Raw genomic sequence first — 19,597 nt, 5'->3', positions numbered from 1 at the left:
AATATTAAAGAAATAAAGATGGAGCAGTCTCCATAAATAGTCCCGAGAAAGGAAAATATTTTTAATTGTTACAGCAGAGAAATATAATCACTAAGGAAAATTAATACATAAGACTATATGCAAACTTTCAAATTCTCCATGCTAAAAAATACTGTACACAAATTAAAATGCAAATGACCAATTAGAGAAAAGGTTTTCAATATATATGACAAAGGCTTTAAAATCATTAAAAGAATCTTTAATAAACAGGGAATTCCCTGATGGTCCAGTGGTTAGGACTTGGCAGTTTCACTGCTGGGGCCCAGGTTCAATCCTTGGTCAGGGAATTAGGATCATGCAAGCCACACAGCATGGCCAAAAAAAAAAGAAAATCATTAATAAATACCCAGGTTTTTATGATATAGTCGAAAAAGATAAACAACCTGGAAGAAAAATAAGCAAAACTCTTTTTTATAAAAGACATGCAAATGGTTATTAAATACATAAAACAATATCCAAATTCATTTACAATGAACAAAATTCAAGTTAAAATAACAAGCCTTTATACCTTTCAAATGAAAAATGATGAGAGAATTAGAATTTCATAAACTGCTTGTAAGCATGAAAATTGGTGGATAATTTGGCAATATATATTTCAAAAGCCTTACAATGATTTATAATCTTTTACCTATCAAGTCTCTTTCTGGGAATTTATTTTAAGGAAATATTAAAAAAATATATATATATACAAAGATTTATAGAATAAAGTTTTATCATAGAGCTATTTTTAGTAATGAAAAAACTGAAATGTGTTTAAATGAAGCTGAACAATGATAATCAATAGGCAATTGATCAAATACATTGGGTACATTTATATAAAGATTCAATATGCAGTCATTGAAAATATAGAATTTAATGACATGAAATATTCATCATAATATGTTGCAAAAAACAAAGCAGGCTACAAAGCAATATACAATATAATTCTATTTTTATAAATATATACTATAGTGGTGTGTGTATGCATATATGTATTTAGAGAGATAGACTTCTGGTTGATGTATTATAGATAATTTTAGTTATTCCATGAGCTTTTCTGAACTGAAAAATTGCATAAAACAGTAAAATTTATTTACATGAATTAGAAATTTGAAGTCAGAAATATTTAAAATAATTTAAAATGTTCATCCTGATATTTAATATTATCAGATCCTTTAACTGTATTTGGCTACTGAAATAAAACTATTATGAAATAGGGATGCTAAGTCACTTCAGCCGTGTCTTACTCTTTGTGATCTTATGGACTGTAATCTGCCAGGCTCTTCTGTTCATGGGATTCTCCAAGCAAAAATCCTGGAGTGGGTTGCCATTTCCTTCTCCAGAGGATTTTCCCAATCCAAGGATCAAACCCCTGTTTCTTATGTCTCCTGCATTTGCAGGCTTGTTCTTTACCCTTAGCACCACCTAGGAAGCCCTTATGAAATAGGGGTAGTGATTTCTTTTTTTTTTTAATGTAATAAACATGGCCTCCCTTTGCCCCTTTATTATTATTTTAAAAAAATTTATTTATTTTAAACTGAAGGATAATTGCTTTACAATATTGTGTTGGTTTCTGGCATACATCAACATGTATCAGCCATAGGTTTACATATATGCCCTCTCTCTTGATCCTCCCTCCTATCTCCCACCCCTTCCCCTTTATTATTTTTTAATGTACTAAACAATGATTTCTTAAATTATATACTCAAGCATTAGTTGAAAAGCATACATGTTTTATTGTTAAGCATATGTCCTCCGGAGTCACTGTGGGTCATCAAACGTCTCAGTTGACTTTCTATTGGGTGGCGCAGGTGGTAAACAATCTGCCTGCAATGTGGGAGACCTGGGTTCTATCCCTGGGTCAGGAAGATTCCCTGGAGAAGGAAATGGCAACCCATTTCAGTATTCTTGCCTGGAAAATCACATGGACGGAGGAGGCTGGTGGGCTGCAGTCCGTAGGGTCATGAAGAGTTGGACATGACCGAGTGACTTCACTTTCATTTTTCTGTAGAACTGCATGACTTTATTCTCCTGTTACCAAATGCAAGTTCATGTGCCAGATGCAGAGTGAGGCCAAACAAACCAAAACATGAGAGTTAAAGCAGGGAAAGATTTATTGAAGGGCCAAGCAAGGAGAACGGTGGCCCAAGGTCTAGTGGAAGTCAACTTGTCCACCATCTTGGACCTATTTGGTTTTAATCAGTTTATATGTCCTTGGGCTATGCCATTCTTTTAAAGGTTGCCTACCCTCTTCTGTCCTGTTTCAGTATCACAAAAGAGAATGAGGGAACTAAAGAGAAAACTCACCATACAGAAGAAGACTTGCAGAACAAATATGCCAATTTAACAGCAGGTCTTGAAGGTCAGAGGTCAGAGGTGGGTGCAGGTACAGGAAAAGTATGGCAGTTTGAACTGGAACCCTTCCAATCTAGTTATCTTGACAGTGTACACTGTTATCTGGGGGAGAAAAAGAGGTGTATGTGAACTGTTTAAAGATAAACTGAGGCATATTACACATTTTGAGTTTTTTGAGCAAAAATTGATTCAAATCTAGCAACAACTAATCTAGCAGTTAGAAAGGAGCTCCAAGGAATGGTACAAAATGAAAGGTTTTTATAGGTAGAAGGAGTGTGAACAAGAAAGTTATACTACACAAAAAACTGAGTTGGTTATTGCAAAGCTGGGCTTCCCTGATGGCTCAGTGATAAAGAATCTGCCTGCCAATGCAAGAGATGTGAGTTTGATCCCCTGGAGAAGGAAATGGCAACCCACTCCAGTATTCTTACCTGGGAAATCCCATGGACCAAGGAGCCTGGTGAGATATAGTCCATGGTGTCACAAAAGGGTTGGACACGACTTAGTGACTAAACAACAATCACAAATTGCAAGGTTGCTTTCCTTTAGGGGATGGGAGGGATTTATCAGGCAGATTACCTAGCTAGTGCTGATCAGACAGTTCCTAATTGACTGGTTTAATATTCCATTTCTGGGAGAGCAGAAACTCTAAATCTCTGGTAATATGGGGCTTAATATAAGCAACTCCATTCTGGGCTTGTTGTTTTGTTTTTAACAAAAGGAACATGCTATCTCAATGAATTCTGTAACTCTCAGAGGTCCAAATCATCCTCCTGATATCAGTCACTGTGCCCTATCTACTACGCAGCATAGCACATGGAGGATGAATTGGTCTGTTCATTTGCAAGAGACTGTCACCTTGAGGACAGAGAGGATCCACCATGACCAAGTGAACTACCAATCAGCTGGTCTTGGGTGAGGACAGAGGACTTCTGGAAAGAAGACTGGATCACTGAGATGAAGCTTGGGCATGGGTGGCAGCCTGGAAGATTCACTAGTGATGTTAGGCACAGTGTAGAACACTAGATGTATTCTGGAGGGATTTCACTAAGGGCTGCAGTTCTGGCTTGAGCAAATATGTTAATTCAACTATCCAGATTTAGATATTACTGTTAATAGCAACTGATTTTTAGCCTCAGGCTGGTGAAGCTTTATGACATTAAGATTACCCATGATACTGTCTTTTTTTTTTGAAATTCATTTGGGTGTGTTGCTTTTTTTTTTTTTTTAACAAATAGGTGCACAGATCTGATGGTTATAAAATTTTATTCATTCATTCAACAACTATTCATTGAATAACCTCTATGCCCTTGGGAAATCAAACACTAAAACAGTTTGTGCCTTCAAGGGGAGCTGCCTAGCAATCCAGTGCTTAGGACTGCCTTTACAAGTGGAAATTTATGTCCGTTTCACACAGTAAAATTGATGCTCCGGTATTAGGCAGAAAGGGAAGGGCAGACAGTTCTTCAGCATGTTTCTTGGTTGCCTCCAAAAATAATCTTAATGCTAAAGTGGCATATTTTAAGCCCATTCAACTGTTGACTGTGGATTTCTTTTTTTGCAGCTTTTAGTTTGTTGCTTATTGCAATTACTCGTGTTTAATTCCAGAGAAGGCAATGGCAACCCACTCCACTACTCTTGCCTGGAAAATCTCATGGACGGAGGAGCCTGGTAGGCTGCAGCCCATGGGGTCGCTAAGAGTCGGACACGACTGAACGACTTCATTTTCACTTTTCACTTTCATGCATTGGAGAAGGAAATGGCAACCCATTCCAGTGTTCTTGCCTGGAGAATCCCAGGGACGGGGCAGCCTGGTGGGCTGCTGTCTATGGGGTCGCACAGAGTCGGACATGACTGAAGCGACTTAGCAGCAGCAGCAGCATGTTTAATTCTCAGCTATTAGATGACCAACTCCTTGAGAAAAAGACTTGTCTATTCACCTGCACACCCTCAGAACAGAGCAGACTTTAGCGGAATCAGTTCATAATTACTATGGGCATGGGCGTGCAAACCAAATATCCAATTTGCTAGAATTATTTTGCGACCAGGATAATGAGGTTTATGACTTTTTGTGTACGGTTTTAATGTCAACTATTATGACTGAGGTCCTTGCTTCATCTCCATTTAAGGATGTATTCAAGATAAGTGTTGTCTCTCGTAAAATAGGCTACATTAATTTGTTGAGAGACACACCTGATTTTCTTACTGCAAGGTTTCTTTGCACTTAAAAGAAAACTCCAGTAAAATTCTGATCTAAAGCTGAAAGTCTGAAAAAAAAACAAACAACCAAGTACTTTTCTTTCCATTTTACTCATATTATTGCTTCAATCTGCAAATACAAGTAGCTGTTTTCCATTTAATTTCTAGGCATGAAACCACTGTTAAAACTTTGAGATTGCCACAATTTGGCTTTTTTTTTTCCCCCTGTAAAGCAAGGTGTCCTTCCTGTATATATCTCCCTCTTCTCAAATATTCTGTAATCAGAATTCTATGTTTTGAAAACTCTTTGCAAAACTAAAAACATGGATCCTCAGGAGACTCCAATCAGGGAATGCTTTCAGTCAGCGACCAATCTCACCCCTGGAAGCCTGGGATGGGAACGGCAGCACTACTGGAGATAATTCTGCCCGGCCAAAGACCGCAGAGGGCCCCTCCCGGGAGCGGAGGCGGGGTCGAGGGCGGAGGCGGGGTCGGGGGCGGAGCGTCGCCGCGCAGAGAGGAGGCCCCCGCCCTCCCCGCAATTGGCCTGCGTCGCTCGCAAGAATCCGGGTACTGAGGGTGCATCGGCTCGGCTCTTTCCGTTCGTTCTGGGCGCCCGGCCTGGGCATGCAGCTACTTCGAGGACTGCGGCTGTGGGGGCTCGGCGCCTCTGCAGGTCTGGTCGCCGCGGCCCGAGCCCCGGGCGCCAGCCGCTACCACCGCCCTTTGCCCCGCCCCCGCGCGCTGCCCGCCAGTCCTCGGCCCCGCCTCCGCCCCCTCCTCGCCCTTAGCCCTTGGTCGCAGCGCCCGGCCGTCGTCGCCTGCAGAGACCCGTCGCCCTCCAACGCCGCCTGCATGGAGCTCCCCGGAGCTGGTGAGCTCGGGCGGGCGGTGTGGGGCGACTGGAGTTTGGGGGCGTGGGCTCGGCTCGGCCGCCGGGAGGGCCCGGCCTTGCCGCCCCGCCTGCGCCCCCAGCGCTTGGAGCGCGATCCCACGCCCGCCTTGCCCTGGGGCTCCTCTCCCCGCCCTGCGCAGAATTCGGTGTAGCCTCAGGGAACCCGGTACCACCGGGTATGATCAGTGCTGCCTGTCAGCGAGTGTTGTTGTTAGTGCACGCACTGTTGGTGCGACGGGAGGCCGGGAGTGTGAACCCATTCTAAGTTTCACTTTTCTTTCCCGATGATCTTCTAACCTTTTAGAAACTTCTTGCCGACACATACCCTCTGACGGTGTTTGTGTATCAGCAAAATCTAGAAAAAGCTCCGTTTTTATACTTTATCACAAACAAAGGCTTGAATCACCGCACTTAGGTTTTCCTCGTAGGATTTTATTCTCGGTGTGGAAGTGACCTTTCTAAACTGGCGCCAGATCTGCAGTAGGGCTCAGAATGAGTTTCCAGTTCATGGCCGCATTTACTGTGAACTGAAGTTGGTGGGTAGAGCGAGTTAGGGGTTGGGCTTTTGGTGAAAGGCACAGACAAGCCAATTAGAGAAAAGGTGCTCTTCTGTGAAGGAAATGTCAACCCACTCCAGTATTCTTGCCTGGAGAATCCCACGGACGGAGGAGCCTGGTGGGCTACAGTCCACGGGGTCGCAAAGAGTGGGACACAACTGAGAGACTTTCAAGTTTTTTCATGTGAGATTTTTGAAATATGAACACATGAAAATGAAAGTGAAAGTGAAGTCGCTCAGTCCTGTCCGACTCTGCGACTCCATGGACTGTAGCCTACCAGGCTCCTCTGTCCATGGGATTCTCCAGGCAAGAATACTGGAGTGGGTTGCCATTTCCTTTTCCAGGAGATCTTTCCGACCCAGGATTTGAACCCAGGTCTCCCGCATTGTAGGCAGACGCTTTAGCGTCTGAGCCACCGCATAGATATAAAGAGCATGGAAATCTTAAAATGTTATATAATAACCGTTAACTAGTGTAAATATGTTTACAGTTGTTGAGGGAATAAAATGATGAAGACCTTGGGAGGTCAATGCTCAGGATGGGAATTTTTGAGATGCAGTTATAAAGGGAAACTTGTCAGTGTCAAAGAGAAGGGTTTCCCACCCCAGTTCCTCAGTGTGTGGCCTTGGAATTGAGAATGCAGGTAGCATACTTTTAAGATGTTTGTGGAGTTTAATGCCTTTTTACATTGCGTTTCAGATATTATTAGCTTACTTTTTCCATTTCTGGCTAGTAATTTGGGTTGTACTTTTGTTCCTTTTTTCATGATGTGGAAACCAAAGCATGGAGGTCAAGTGACTTGTTGAGAGCCGTCAACATTTCTCCAGCTGTAAGATGTTTCTATTTTTAGTAGCTAGGCCAGAACTGGCATGGATGATGGAACTGACCCTTTCCACTGATTCTTGGGAACTATACCAACTATATATCTATTGTTTAGTTGCTAAGCCCTGTCAACTGTTTTGTGACCCCATGGACTGTATAGCCCAACAGGCTCCTTCTGTCCATGGGATTTCCCAGGCAGGAATATTGGATATACCTTCTTGGGGAATATACCTACCTAGTAGAGTGAGTAGAAGAGAATTTTGCTTAATAAAGTTGTGCTTTGTTATCCAGATAGGAAACTTACAATTTGTGTGAGGAAGGGCAGACTATTCTTTTTTTCTTCTGTTGGTCTGTCTTTGATGAAGTCATTTGTGGAAGTACACATGTATTTGAATATTACTGTATACTTCTTGTACAATTTTATAATGTATTTTAAACATATGCCAACATCCGCTGGATCATCAAAAAAGCAAGAGAGTTCCAGAAAAACATCTGTTTTTCTGCTTTATTGACTATGCCGAAGCCTTTGACTGTGTGGATCACAATAAACTGTGGAAAATTCTGAAAGAGATGGGAATACCACACCACCTGACCTGCCTCTTGAGAAACCTATATGCAGGTCAGGAAGCAACAGTTAGAACCGGACATGGAACAACAGACTGGTTCTGAATAGGAAAAAGAGTACGTCAAGGCTGTATATTGTCACCCTGCTTATTTAACTTTTATGCAGAGTACATCATGAGAAACGTTGGGCTGGAAGAAGCACAAGCTGGAATCAAGATTGCCGGGAGAAATATCAATAACCTCAGATATGCAGATGACACCACCCTTATGGCAGAAAGTGAAGAGGAACTAAAGAGCCTCTAGATGAAAGTAAAAGAGGAGAGTGAAAAAGTAGGCTTAAAGCTCAACATTCAGAAAATGAAGATCATGGCATCTGGTCCCATCCCTTCATGGGAAATAGATGGGGAAACAGTGTCAGACTTTATTTTTTGGGGCTCCAAAATTGCTGCAGATGGTGACTGCAGCCATGAAATTAAAAGATGCTTACTCTTGGAAGGAAAGTTATGACCAACCTAGAGAGCATATTCAAAAGCAGAGACATTACTTTGCCAACAAAGGTCCATCTAGTCAAGGCTATGGTTTTTCCAGTAGTCATGTATAGATGTGAGAGTTGGACTGTGAAGAAAGCTAAGCGCCGAAGAATTGATAGTTTTGAACTGTGGTGTTGGAGAAGACTCTTGAGAGTCCCTTGGACTGCAAGGAGATCCAACCAGTCCATTCTAAAGGAGATCAGCCCTGGGTGTTCTTTGGAAGGAATGATGCTAAAGCTGAAACTCCAATACTTGGGCCACCTCATGCGAAGAGTTGACTCATTGGAAAAGACTCTGATGCTGGGAGGGATTGGGGGCAAGAGGAGAAGGGGTCGACAGAGGATGAGATGGCTGGATGGCATCACTGACTCGATGGACGTGAGTCTGAGTGAACTCCGGGAGTTGGTAATGGACAGGGAAGCCTGGCGTGCTGCGATTCATGGGGTCGCAAAGAGTGGGACACGACTGAGCAACTGAATTGAACTGAAGCATATGCATTAATTGTTTTCTTATAAAAGTAATGATTCTATTTGAAACATTTGAATAGCAGAAATGTATTGAGTACAACTATGTCAGCTTTTTTGTATATAATTGTACACACAGTACAAGTGCATATGCATTCTTATATCCGCTCTTTAAAATGAAAATGCTCTTCTTAACCAGAACAGATACCAGGCAGATATCTGGGTGTATTATATTATATGAACTGTGTATATTATAATATAAACTGTGTATGTGAACTTTCCAGCAGTGCTGTTGCTAGCAGGTTTTGGTGGTTGAGTAACTGGATTCAAATTCTAGACCCAAGACCTGTAACCTGAGGCAAGTTGCTTAATTGGCTAGTCTGTGAAAAGAGTTTAATATTACCCTTATAACATGGTTAAGGGAGTTACCATCTTCTGTAAAGTGCTTCCAGCAGTGCCTGGCATAGACACTTGCTCAAATGTTAGATATTGTTGTTACTGCTAGTAGTTGTTAACCAGTTTTACCTCTTTTGTTTTTGGCCATGCCATTCAGCTTGTGGGGTCCTAGCTGCCATACTAGGGATTGAACCCTTACCCCTACATTGGCATCTCAGAGTCTTGGCCACTGAACTGCAGGGAAGTCCCCCTCACCTTATCTTTACAGTATTAATTCACTTAGCAACATTACTCTTACTTGGATTTGTACAAAAGAATTTTAACAGTAGTTAAACCAAATGTTAAATACTCACAATGATCAATTTATAGTTTAAGTCCTTTATTTCAAGGTTGGTTATGATTTTATTTATTTATTTCTGGCTATGCTGGATCTCTTGTTGCACGCAGACTTATCTAGTTGCAGAGAGCTGGGGCTACTCTTCCTTGCGGTACACAGGCTTCTCATTGCAGTAGCTTCTCTTTTTGTTTAGCACAGGCTGTAGGCACCTGGGCTTCATTAGTTATGGCTCACAGGCTCAGTAGTTGTGGCTCACAGGTCCTAGAGAGTACAGGCTTGGTAGTTGCTGCTAGCAGGTTCTAGAGCTCCAGCTCAATGGTCCTGGTGCAGGGGCATTGTGCTTGTGGCACATGAGTTGAGTTTAGTTGCCTTGAGGCGTGAGGAATTTTCCTGGATCAGGGATCAACTCCATGCCCCCTGCATTGGCAGGCAGATTCTTACCCATAACTGTACCACCAGGGAAGTCCAAAGGTTGGTTATTTTAAGGCAATTTTTCCAAAACAAAAATTTGTACTTCTGTAAAAGAAAATGTTATGATTGTTGTACAGTGGCTTGCTTGGGTGTGTCTGACTCTTTGCTACTCCATGGACTGCAGCACGCCAGGCTTCCCTGTCTTTCAACTGTCTCCTGGAGTTTGTTCAAACTCATGTTCGTTGAGTCAGTGATGCCATCCAAACATCTCATCCTTTGTCACCCCCTTCTCTTCCTGCCTTCAATCTTTCTCAGCATCAGGGTCTTTTCCAGTGAGTTGGCTCTTTACCATTGAAGATATTAAAGAAGTCATTTATTTCATTCTGTTATAATCCTCTATTTTCATATACAGACCTTTAAAAACATACTCCATTAAGAATATGGCTTACAATACACAAGATAATAAATATTCATCATAAGTTATAGTTAACATAAGCCAAATAAACTAAATTTTTATTGTAATTTCAGTAACCTTTAATACTATTTACAAACACACACCCTACACACAGGCACACACACATACCTATTTTGTAGATAAAAGCAAAAAACGACAGCTAAAACCTTTTATTGCTGATTTTTTTTTATATCAACTAGTCATGTTCAACACCAAAATCAAAAAAATTAATAGTACACTCTTAATAATGCATAATACTTTGGCATCAGGTGTCAAAGTATTGGAGCTTCAGCTTTAGCATCAGTCCTTCCAATGAATATTCAGGGTTGATTTCCTTTAGCATGGACTGGTTGGATCTCCTTGCTGTCCAAGGGACTCTTAAGAGTCTTCTCCAGTACCACAGTTCAAAAGCAGCAATTCTTTGGCACTCAGCCTTCTTAATAGTCCAACTCTTCACATCCGTATGCGATTACTGGAAAAATCATAACCTTGACTATAGGGTCTTTTGCTGACAAAGTGTTATCTCTCTAGGTTTGTCATAGCTTTCCTTCCAAGGAGCAATCGTCTTCGAATTTCATGGCTGCAGTCCCCTTCCACAGTGATTTTGGAGCTCAAGAAAATAAAGTCTGTCACTGTTTCCATTTTTCCCCTTCTATTTGCCATGAAGTGATGGGGCTGGATGTGGATGTGTTGAATTCATGTCTGCCGGCCTTTGCCAAAACACTGGAGCTTAGAGAACTGGAGGAAGTGTTTCAGATTTGAGCCCTGTTGAGAAACATTGTTCTATAGGATGACGGTAGAACATGGAGTTCCAAGAGTTACTTGGAAGTGGTATTCTCTTATTTCTGAGTTAATAATTCATGCAACACCATGGACTGTAGGCCACCAGGCTCCTCTGTGTATGGGATTTCCCAGGCAAGAATACTGGAGTTGGTTGACATTTCCTTCTCTAGGGAATCTTCCCAACTTAGGGATCGAACCTAGGTCTCCCACAATATGGGCAGATTCTTTACCAAGTCTGAGCCACCAGGAAAGCCTGTTAATAATTCATATCTACAAAAATGTTTTCAGCTATTTGGTAATTTAATAGAAAAAATTTTGTGTTTCAAGTTCTAGACTCTTGTTGATTTTGACATACCATTGCATTCAAGAATTTTATTTATTTATTAAAAAATTTTAAAATCTTTTAAACATTTTATTTATAATGTTGTGTAAGCTAAGTGATCAGTGATGATCTTTTCTATGTAGGTGCATTTGCCCCAAATATAGATATGTATTGATTTATTAAAACTTTTATTTAAATATAAGCTGTGTATTTTTCAACACAAGTGTAAAAATAGAAAGGAAACATTTACTTGTTCTCACATATTTCGATAGCTGTGAATAGATTCATGGTAAACTAACACTTGTTGAACACCTGCATGCCAGGCACTCAAGCTTAATAACGTTGAACTGTAATATAAATAAATAGCATTATTAAGAGTGTACTATTAATTTTTTTGATTTTGGTGTTGAACATGACTAGTTGATATAAAAAAAATCAGCAATAAAAAGGTTTTAGCTGTCGTTTTTTGCTTTTATCTACAAAATAGGTATGTGTGTGTGCCTGTATGTAGGATGTGTGTCTGTAAATAGTATTAAAGGTTACTGAAATTACAATAAAAATTTAGTTTATTTGGCTTATGTTAACTATAACTTATGATGTATATTTATTATCTTGTGTATTGTAAGCCATATTCTTAATGGAGTGTGTTTTTAAAGGTCTGATATATGAAAATAGAGGATTATAACAGAATGAAATAAATGACTTCTTTAATATTTTCAACGGTAAATTAATTGTTAGTCAATATATAGAATAAAAATTATGTAAGTATCCCAGGATTTTGTTCAGTTCTGGTGCAAACAATATTTGTGTCTAAAAGCATGGAGGATAATGGTATGGGGAGATCACCAACTGATAAGTTTAGCAATTGACTTTATCAGTTTAAACAGACACCCTTTTCCCCTTAACCTCCTCCTGAGGCATATAATTGTTCTACCCATAATAAGAAAACAAAAAAACAAGGACCAAGTGTGAAATGTCACTCTAGTATTAGTACATGTCTTTGGAAGAACTGTCAGGGAAACTATAAGATCTTTTTGCTTTTAACCATTGAATTTCTAGAAAAGCATATTTAGAGCTATGTATTTTTAATGTGTGAATTTTAATGTTTGAATTTCCCATGTTAATATAATAATGGAATGAAAAAAATTTTTAATCTTTTCTGAAGGAAGAATAGAAGTCAGAGCTTGTACAGATGAGAACACATAATTGATGTTGTTAACAAATAAACATGGAAGAGATTGCCAAAATCTTGTTGGCTTGTGTTCAAAAGTTATTTGAAAAATGTAGTTTTGGAGTTAAGAAAATGTGTCTTATAAAGGATCTTGAGGTTTGTTGATTAACTCAGCTTTAACCCTGAGTTGAGTACTGTGCTTCAGGAAATTATTAAAGCTGTTTAACATAAAAATGGATTTATGGAAATGTAGAATATGGTATAACTAAATAAGTAGCTTACAGTATATTTGAATACTAATTTTACCATTTCTTAACAGATGTTAATTTATATTGAGTTCAGTTAGTTGAGTTGCTTTAGCTTAGGATATGAATTAAAAAATAAAATAATACAGTTTTCTTTTTGTGATGTTATAGGGGTGAATTCCAATGAATGTGAAAGTGTATCAAGCAAACAAGAAATGTCAGAAGAATTTGAAGCCAACACCATGGATTTTCTGGTGGATTTGCCATTTGCTACCATAGATATTAAAGATGATAGTGAAAGTAAGTACTTTATTAAATAAATATGTGTTTAGAAGCATTGAACAGTAAATTTAGTGATATATATATTTTTTCTTAATAAATTATTTTACCTTTAGTATTGTTATGCTTTTGAGTTTGGGTTGTTAATTAATAATTGTTTGGCTCCATAGTAAAGAATCCACCTGCCAATGCAGGAGATGTGAATTCAATCCCTGGGTCAGGAAGATCCCCTGGAGAAGTAAATGGCAACCCACTTCAGTAATCTTGCCTGGAAAATCCCATGGACAGAGGAGTCTGGTGGGCTACAGTCTGTGGGGTTGCCAAAGAGATGAACACGATTTAGTGACTAAACAACAACAGTAACAACTCTCAAGATGATCGTAATCCTTAACTATGAACTAAGGTTAAGTTAAATAATAAGGTTAAGTTAACCTTAACTTAAATCAAGGTTCAAAACAGAGTCGTTCAGTGAGTTTTCTTTCTTTCAGTCATAGGTCTTTCCTAAATGGGGCATTCGGTTCTCCTCACTGAAATGATCATAATCCTTATTTTACCTCACCGAATTCTAAGTCCAGCTTTGTAATTATTGCAGATTTTGGAGATACTGGAAATCACCATGTTATTATGTACTCATTAGCTAATACTATTAAGTTGTATATTAAAAATACTTCAGATCTTAAGTATTTTAAAGGATTGATTAAAACCTCATTTACTTGAAAAAAAATTTTAACAGGAAAATGTATGTCAAATAAAGATTGAATCTTAGTATTTGGTCTAGTAAGTGATAGTCTTGAGTCGGTTTTTAAAAAAGTGTAAATTGTCAGTTTTTAAAAAAGTGTAAATTGTGTCCTGTATTTCTCTGTAATTTATTGGAGAAGTCTGTAATGTTTATTCCGAATTGTATTATTAAAGGACTTGAGGCAAATATTTATCCCAAATAAGAAAAAATGATTGGTGCCTGGCAAAGGATGTAAAAGATAAAGCTCAGTTAGTAAATAAATATATGGAAAATTATTCAACTTCATAAATATCAAAGGATGCACATTAAAATATGATTGTAACTTATCAGATTGGGAATATCATTCAAAAATAATACTCTGTGATTTTAGGTTATTTCTTTGTGGCTTCTGACAGAGTATTGTTGTAGTAGTCCTTTTAGAATGGGGTTTATTGGGATCTTAAGAAAGGGACGACAGAGGATGAGATGGCTGGATGGCATCACTGACTCGATGGATGTGAGTCTGAGTGAACTCCGGGAGTTGGTGATGGACAGGGAGGCCTGGCGTGCTGCGATTCATGGGGTCGCAAAGAGTCAGACACGACTGAGCGACTGAACTGAACTGAACTGAAGCAATGTTCATACATGGGGTGGAGTCACTCATGGAATTCCTAATGTAAGGACATAGTCTTACTTGTGGGACGAAGTTTTATTTATAAACATGTGTCACAATGTTTTTAAGTAGTAAAAGTATTGCCAGAAAACCCAAATGTCCATTAGACTGTGGCTGAATAAGCTATACCAGTGCCTTTAGGTTACATAGTATTGAATTATATATTATGCAAATATTTCTAGAAACTATGTAATGGGGAACATTTCTAAGTCACTTCAGTTGTGTGCAACTCTTTGCAACCGTATGGACTGTAGCCCCCCAGGCTGCTCTGTCCATGGGATTCTCCAGGCAAGAATACTGGAATGGATTCCCGTGCCCTTCTTCAGGAGATCTTCCCAACCCAGGGATAGAACCTGTGGTTCTTACCCATGGCCTGCTGCATTGGCAGGTGGGCTCTTCACCACTGGGGCCACCAGGGAAGCCCACATAGTATAGAATTGCATATTATGAAAATATTTCTGAAAACATAGGGAATATTTCCTATGTAAAATGCAAAGTAAAAAATCAGGGGGGAAACATATGTAATGTTAGTTTACAATTGTGTAAATACTTTAGGTGATCTGTCACCAAAATTCCTAGTGATTGTGTTAAGATAGTAGGTTTCTGAACAATTTTCTTTTCTTTATTCCTTTTTCTAATCTTCAAATTTTATGAACTCTTGATTCTTTTCATGAAAAAATATGATTAAAATTTTGAATTGTGGTTAGAAACTTGATTTTAAAGATGTGTGCTTCATCGATTCAGTAAACAGGGAGGTAGAGAAACTCATTTTTTTTTTGATGTTATCCATCAAGATATTACTAATAGTGTTAAACTGAGGCGGTTACAAGTGAGGGCTGTGGAGTCAGACTGTCAAGGGACAGAATTTACTCCTACACTTTCCTGTTGTGTGCTTTGAGCCAGTGTCTGGGCTCACTTTCACTATCTCAAAAATTGGTATAAAATGGTAGCTATCTCATAAGATTGTTGACAGGATTCAACTAACTTATTAATAATGTAAAGTCCTTCCAATTGTGTGTGGCAAAGGACTTGTCTCCATAAGTTTTTATTAATTTAATCTTACCAAAATATTTTGCCAAAATAAGTAAGAATGTGTCCCTTGAAAGCAGTATTTTATAATAATACCATTGAGTGCTTCTAGCCCATCACTAAATGCTTTACATTTCTTTGCTTAATTCTCACAGAAAATTAGAAAGTTTTAGTAATTTGCTAAAGATTATTCAGAGTGCTTAGTCACTCCAGTCGTGTCTGACTCTCTGCGACCCCATGGACCATGGCCCGTCAGGCTCCTCTGTCCATGGGATTTTCCAGGCAAGAGTACTGGAGTGGGTTGCCATTTCCTTCTCCTTATTCAGAGTAATTCTATGAAATATAGAAGGTAATAGTCTATGTTGTATACTTAGATTTTAAGAATGGTTACTTCGGAAATTTGATGGCTTACGTAGCAAGAAAACAAGAAAAAGAATATAAAAGCAAAATTGAATTCACTCATTGTTTTGGCTAACAGCAAGTATAAAAACAGTCAACCAACAATAACAGATGGGCTACATTACATTAATTTCTCTCATAATTCGTTTCCTTGTAGTTTTTTGAGAGAATTAAAAAGCCTTTAAGAAAATTAGATAATTTACATTAAAATGACACACATGGTGCTTTAGGTAAAAAAAGTAAATGCATGGATGAGTTACAGCCTTTGTCAACAAGACCAGATTCATTAGAGCACATTAAAATGGCTACTGAAATCATTATGGAAATTAACAAGTATAATAAATTAAATTTATGGGATGGGTTTACAAGCTTTATTACAACTAATACTTTTTTTTCTGCTGAACAGTAAAAGTTACTCTAAATAATCCAGAGAAAGATTCAGGGCACATGGCCAAAGCTTTCTACATTTTGCTTCTATTGTCATTGATCTTTAATGTTTTTATTGTAAACTTGATGTTACTCGAATACTTTGCTCATTGTCTTTTCGTATGAATTAAATAAAAGTGTTAGTCACTCAGTTGTGTCCGACTCTTTGTGACCCCATGGACTATAGCCCACCAGGTATCTCTGTCCATGGAGTTCTCAAGAATACTGGAGTGATCATTCCCTGTTCCAGGGGATCTTCCCGACCTAAGGAAAATAAAAAGATAATAGTAAATTGTATTTTAGAACTTAGATTATGATTTAAAAGTTATAAATAAAATGAAGTTCAGTAAGGAAAAAAGGGATTTTATACCCTGGCCATACAAATAAACCTGCTAATGAAAGGCATAGAAGATATGCAAACAAGTGTCTAGCAAGTTGACCATAAATTAGCAGGACTCACTGAAATAGAAAAACACAAGCATACTACTTACAAGTGTAAATTAAACTGTACTATAACAATAAATACGGGATTATTTCCCCCCTTTATTTGTCCAGCTCACACCAGATTATTTTAAACTTTACTCTGTCTGTGATGTCTAACAAAAGAAAAAATTTAGATAATCCAGTTCAAAGGAAAGCTTAATAGTTATTGATAAAAGGAAGCTAAGGGAATTTAGAAAAACATTGTACTTCTTTATTTTTACCAAGAGGTTGTATTCTGAACTGGGGGCTTTCAGGTGTATCATTCTCATGATACTGGAATTGTTAGAACTATTATAAATTGTAACTATTACCTTCAGAGATTATGATTTTCCTTCTCTGAATATCTGCAAAATGGACTTATGAAACATTTGAAATGGCAAAAATAAGTAGTTACAGACAGGAGGACTCTAGTTTTAAACAGGTAAGCTATAAAACCACTTAAAATACTGAAGACTTCAGTGGTCTGTTCCTCTGCTTAGTACTGTTTATATTGAGTAAAATACAGCAAAACTATGTCTTATGTTCAAAGTAAGAAATAGATTTTGCAATAGATTTTGCAGTGCCATCCAGTATACATATATATGTAAAAAACTGAAATTTCACAAAGTAGTACTTACGTATACCGGAAGCAGTGTGCTGTTTACCATTCTGTGATTTTGTTTTGCTTCCTTTCCATTCCAATCTGTCCATTCTGGTTATTGAAAAGTACTTATAAAAATTATCTTCTCTGGTGATTTCATAACCCACTAATGGCTTGCAGTTTGAAAAAAGAAAAGATAGACTATAGGTTCTGGATTCTCTTTCTACTGTGTTAATTTTGAGATGAACTAAAGGTTATAACATCAACTGGATTATTAGTTTGGCCACCGTTCTTTATTTAATTTCTGCATCTCTTGTGTCTCCTGCATTGGTAGGCAGATTCTTTACCAAATTTCATCACCTCGGAAGCCCAGTTTCAATATAAAATATCTTAATTAGTACAGAGGTAATTAGCAGTTGGCTCTATTATTCTAGATCACAAATTATATTAAAATTGGTTTCCTTTTCCTGAGTACCAGTTTACTAACAACAGATGGAGGTGGGCTTGGAATGTATTTAGAAGTAGATTTAAAATATGTGGTACTTCATTAGCATATTATATTGTGGCTTCTGTTTAAAGTTAGTTTGTTTAGTTCATGTTACTACAAAGTAAGGACTGTTTCTTATATGTATCTGAAATTACAAGCAGCTCAACATATTTGATTTTCCAAATGAAAAAAGCTGCATGGAAATAAAACCCAGGGGCATCACATGAGGCAATTCAGATACTGCTCATACTTGACAGGTGGTGCTAGTGGTAAAGAATCTGCCTGCCAATGCAGGAGACATGGGACACAGGTTTGATTCCTGGGTTGGGAAGATCCCCCAGAGGAGGAAATGGTATTCTTGCTTGGAAAATCTCACGGACAGAGGAGCCTGGGAGGCTTCGGTCCATGCGGCTGCAAAGAGTTGGACGTGACTGAGCATACACACACAAGACAATGTGGATGAGAGTGCTGTGAACTTATAAAAGTTCTGACAAGCTCACATGTATAAAAGAAGCTAATTTATATTTCAAATTTGTATTCTCTGTGAAGGTACGTCATTTTAACCATATTAATCATTATGCTAGTTGTTGAGAAATGTAATAGAGAAATAGTTGCACAAACAGACCAGTTAATTCTGTCTTAACCTGTAACAATACAGTCAGACTTATTACCCAGATCACCTAGTTCTTAATTGACCTGTCTTCTACGTCTTCTTCTAGGGTTCACACATATGTTGATCCTAGAAAGAAAGCATGTCCCCACAAATGCTTAATTTTTAAATTTTAAACATTTCTACTATTTTTCTTAGAAATTCACATTAAAATATTATTTGCAACATTCATTCAAAATTATTTACTATTAATTTTCAAAGAAAAACAGAATAAGGACAGTTTCTTCTGCTCTTTGATTTTGTTCATAGTAGTAACTACTTATCTAGAACCACAAGAGGGAAGCAATTTGTTCCAGTGGAAATTACGCTAGAAGGAGAGCTTTGAAAGGTCTGGATACCAGGTTTGACTCTGTGACACTGAGCTGTTTTTAAAACTTTTTTTTCTCTTTTGTTCATTGTATGTAAAATAAGGAGTTTAGTTAGATATGCACAGATCTTGTGCTCTTGGTCACTATGGTTTGTTAAGCTGATCTCAAAGATGAGACCAACTTCATAAGACTGAATCTAAGGCAAAGTACTTCCTCCTCCTCTGCAAAATTATACCTCAGAAGATATATATTTGCAGTTTACAAAGTCCCTATGAGGTACTCTACTGTTCAAGAAGACACAACCTGAAATATAAATTAATGGTAGTTTTCCATGCATGTGGAAGCCCCTGATAGAATCTGTTAAAGAAAAAAAAAAAGCATTTCACACTGATTTGAAAATTATTTCTAGGAGTATAGTTTCATAATAAGAATTGTTGGTTGTTAGAAATGTCGTTTGAAGATGACTTTAAAAAAGCGTGGTGTTTCTCAAGTTAGGTGTGGTTAAGGACTATTTTTTTTCCTTTAGTTTCTTATTTGTTGCTGGCTGATACTTTTGTGAAATATATAATAAAACATTAATTATTAGAAAAAAAATTAAAGAAAAAGATCTGCAAAACAGAAGCCAGAATTTAACAAACAAAATTACTTTGCCTACTTGCTCTGAAAGTTTATAAAGCATCCTCTCAGTTTTTGCTAATTGTTTGTAGTGTGACATTAGCCAGAAATTGAACTTTCAGTGGCACCGCTGCAAGTGATTTTGTTGTAAAAGTTAGGAATATACATATTACAGGATGGAGAAGCAATGATTTTTCCTAGCATCATGAAAATTGTGGCAAGGGGAAGAGAATGGTTGTTAGTTATACTTCAGATCAGAGGTTAGTGCACCATGGCTCATGGGCCAGATCTAACTATCTGCTTTGTAAATAAAGTTTTATTGGAAAACATTTGTACCCATTCAGCTGTGTTTTGTCTACAGCTGATTTGGGTAGTTAAGACTGTATGATCTGCGAGGCGTAAAATAT

General features: G+C 38.0%; 1 protein-coding gene and 1 non-coding gene across 4 annotated transcripts in view; both read left to right on the top strand.

The window, feature by feature from the left end:
* The first annotated feature begins 254 nt into the window (after positions 1-254).
* Positions 255-326, top strand: TRNAE-UUC. Its single transcript has one exon. It is a non-coding gene; the product is annotated as a tRNA-Glu (tRNA).
* Positions 327-5,017: 4,691 nt separating this feature from the next.
* AKAP7 (A-kinase anchoring protein 7) overlaps positions 5,018-19,597 on the top strand; it is a 125,416-nt gene continuing 110,836 nt past the window's right edge. For 2 of the 3 annotated variants that reach the window (XM_006046296.4, XM_025294531.3), the window contains exons 1-2: positions 5,149-5,446; positions 12,695-12,823. In XM_006046296.4, the coding sequence (XP_006046358.4) occupies positions 5,200-5,446; positions 12,695-12,823 (376 nt within the window). In that variant the 5' untranslated portion in view covers positions 5,149-5,199. The other variant, XM_044924225.2, reaches the window with a different exon arrangement.

Source organism: Bubalus bubalis, chromosome 10, assembly GCF_019923935.1.
Source record: "Bubalus bubalis isolate 160015118507 breed Murrah chromosome 10, NDDB_SH_1, whole genome shotgun sequence".
NCBI classification, from domain to species: domain Eukaryota; kingdom Metazoa; phylum Chordata; class Mammalia; order Artiodactyla; family Bovidae; genus Bubalus; species Bubalus bubalis.
Note: the sequence above shows the minus strand (reverse complement) of the source record. Positions and strands in the feature narration are given on the sequence as shown.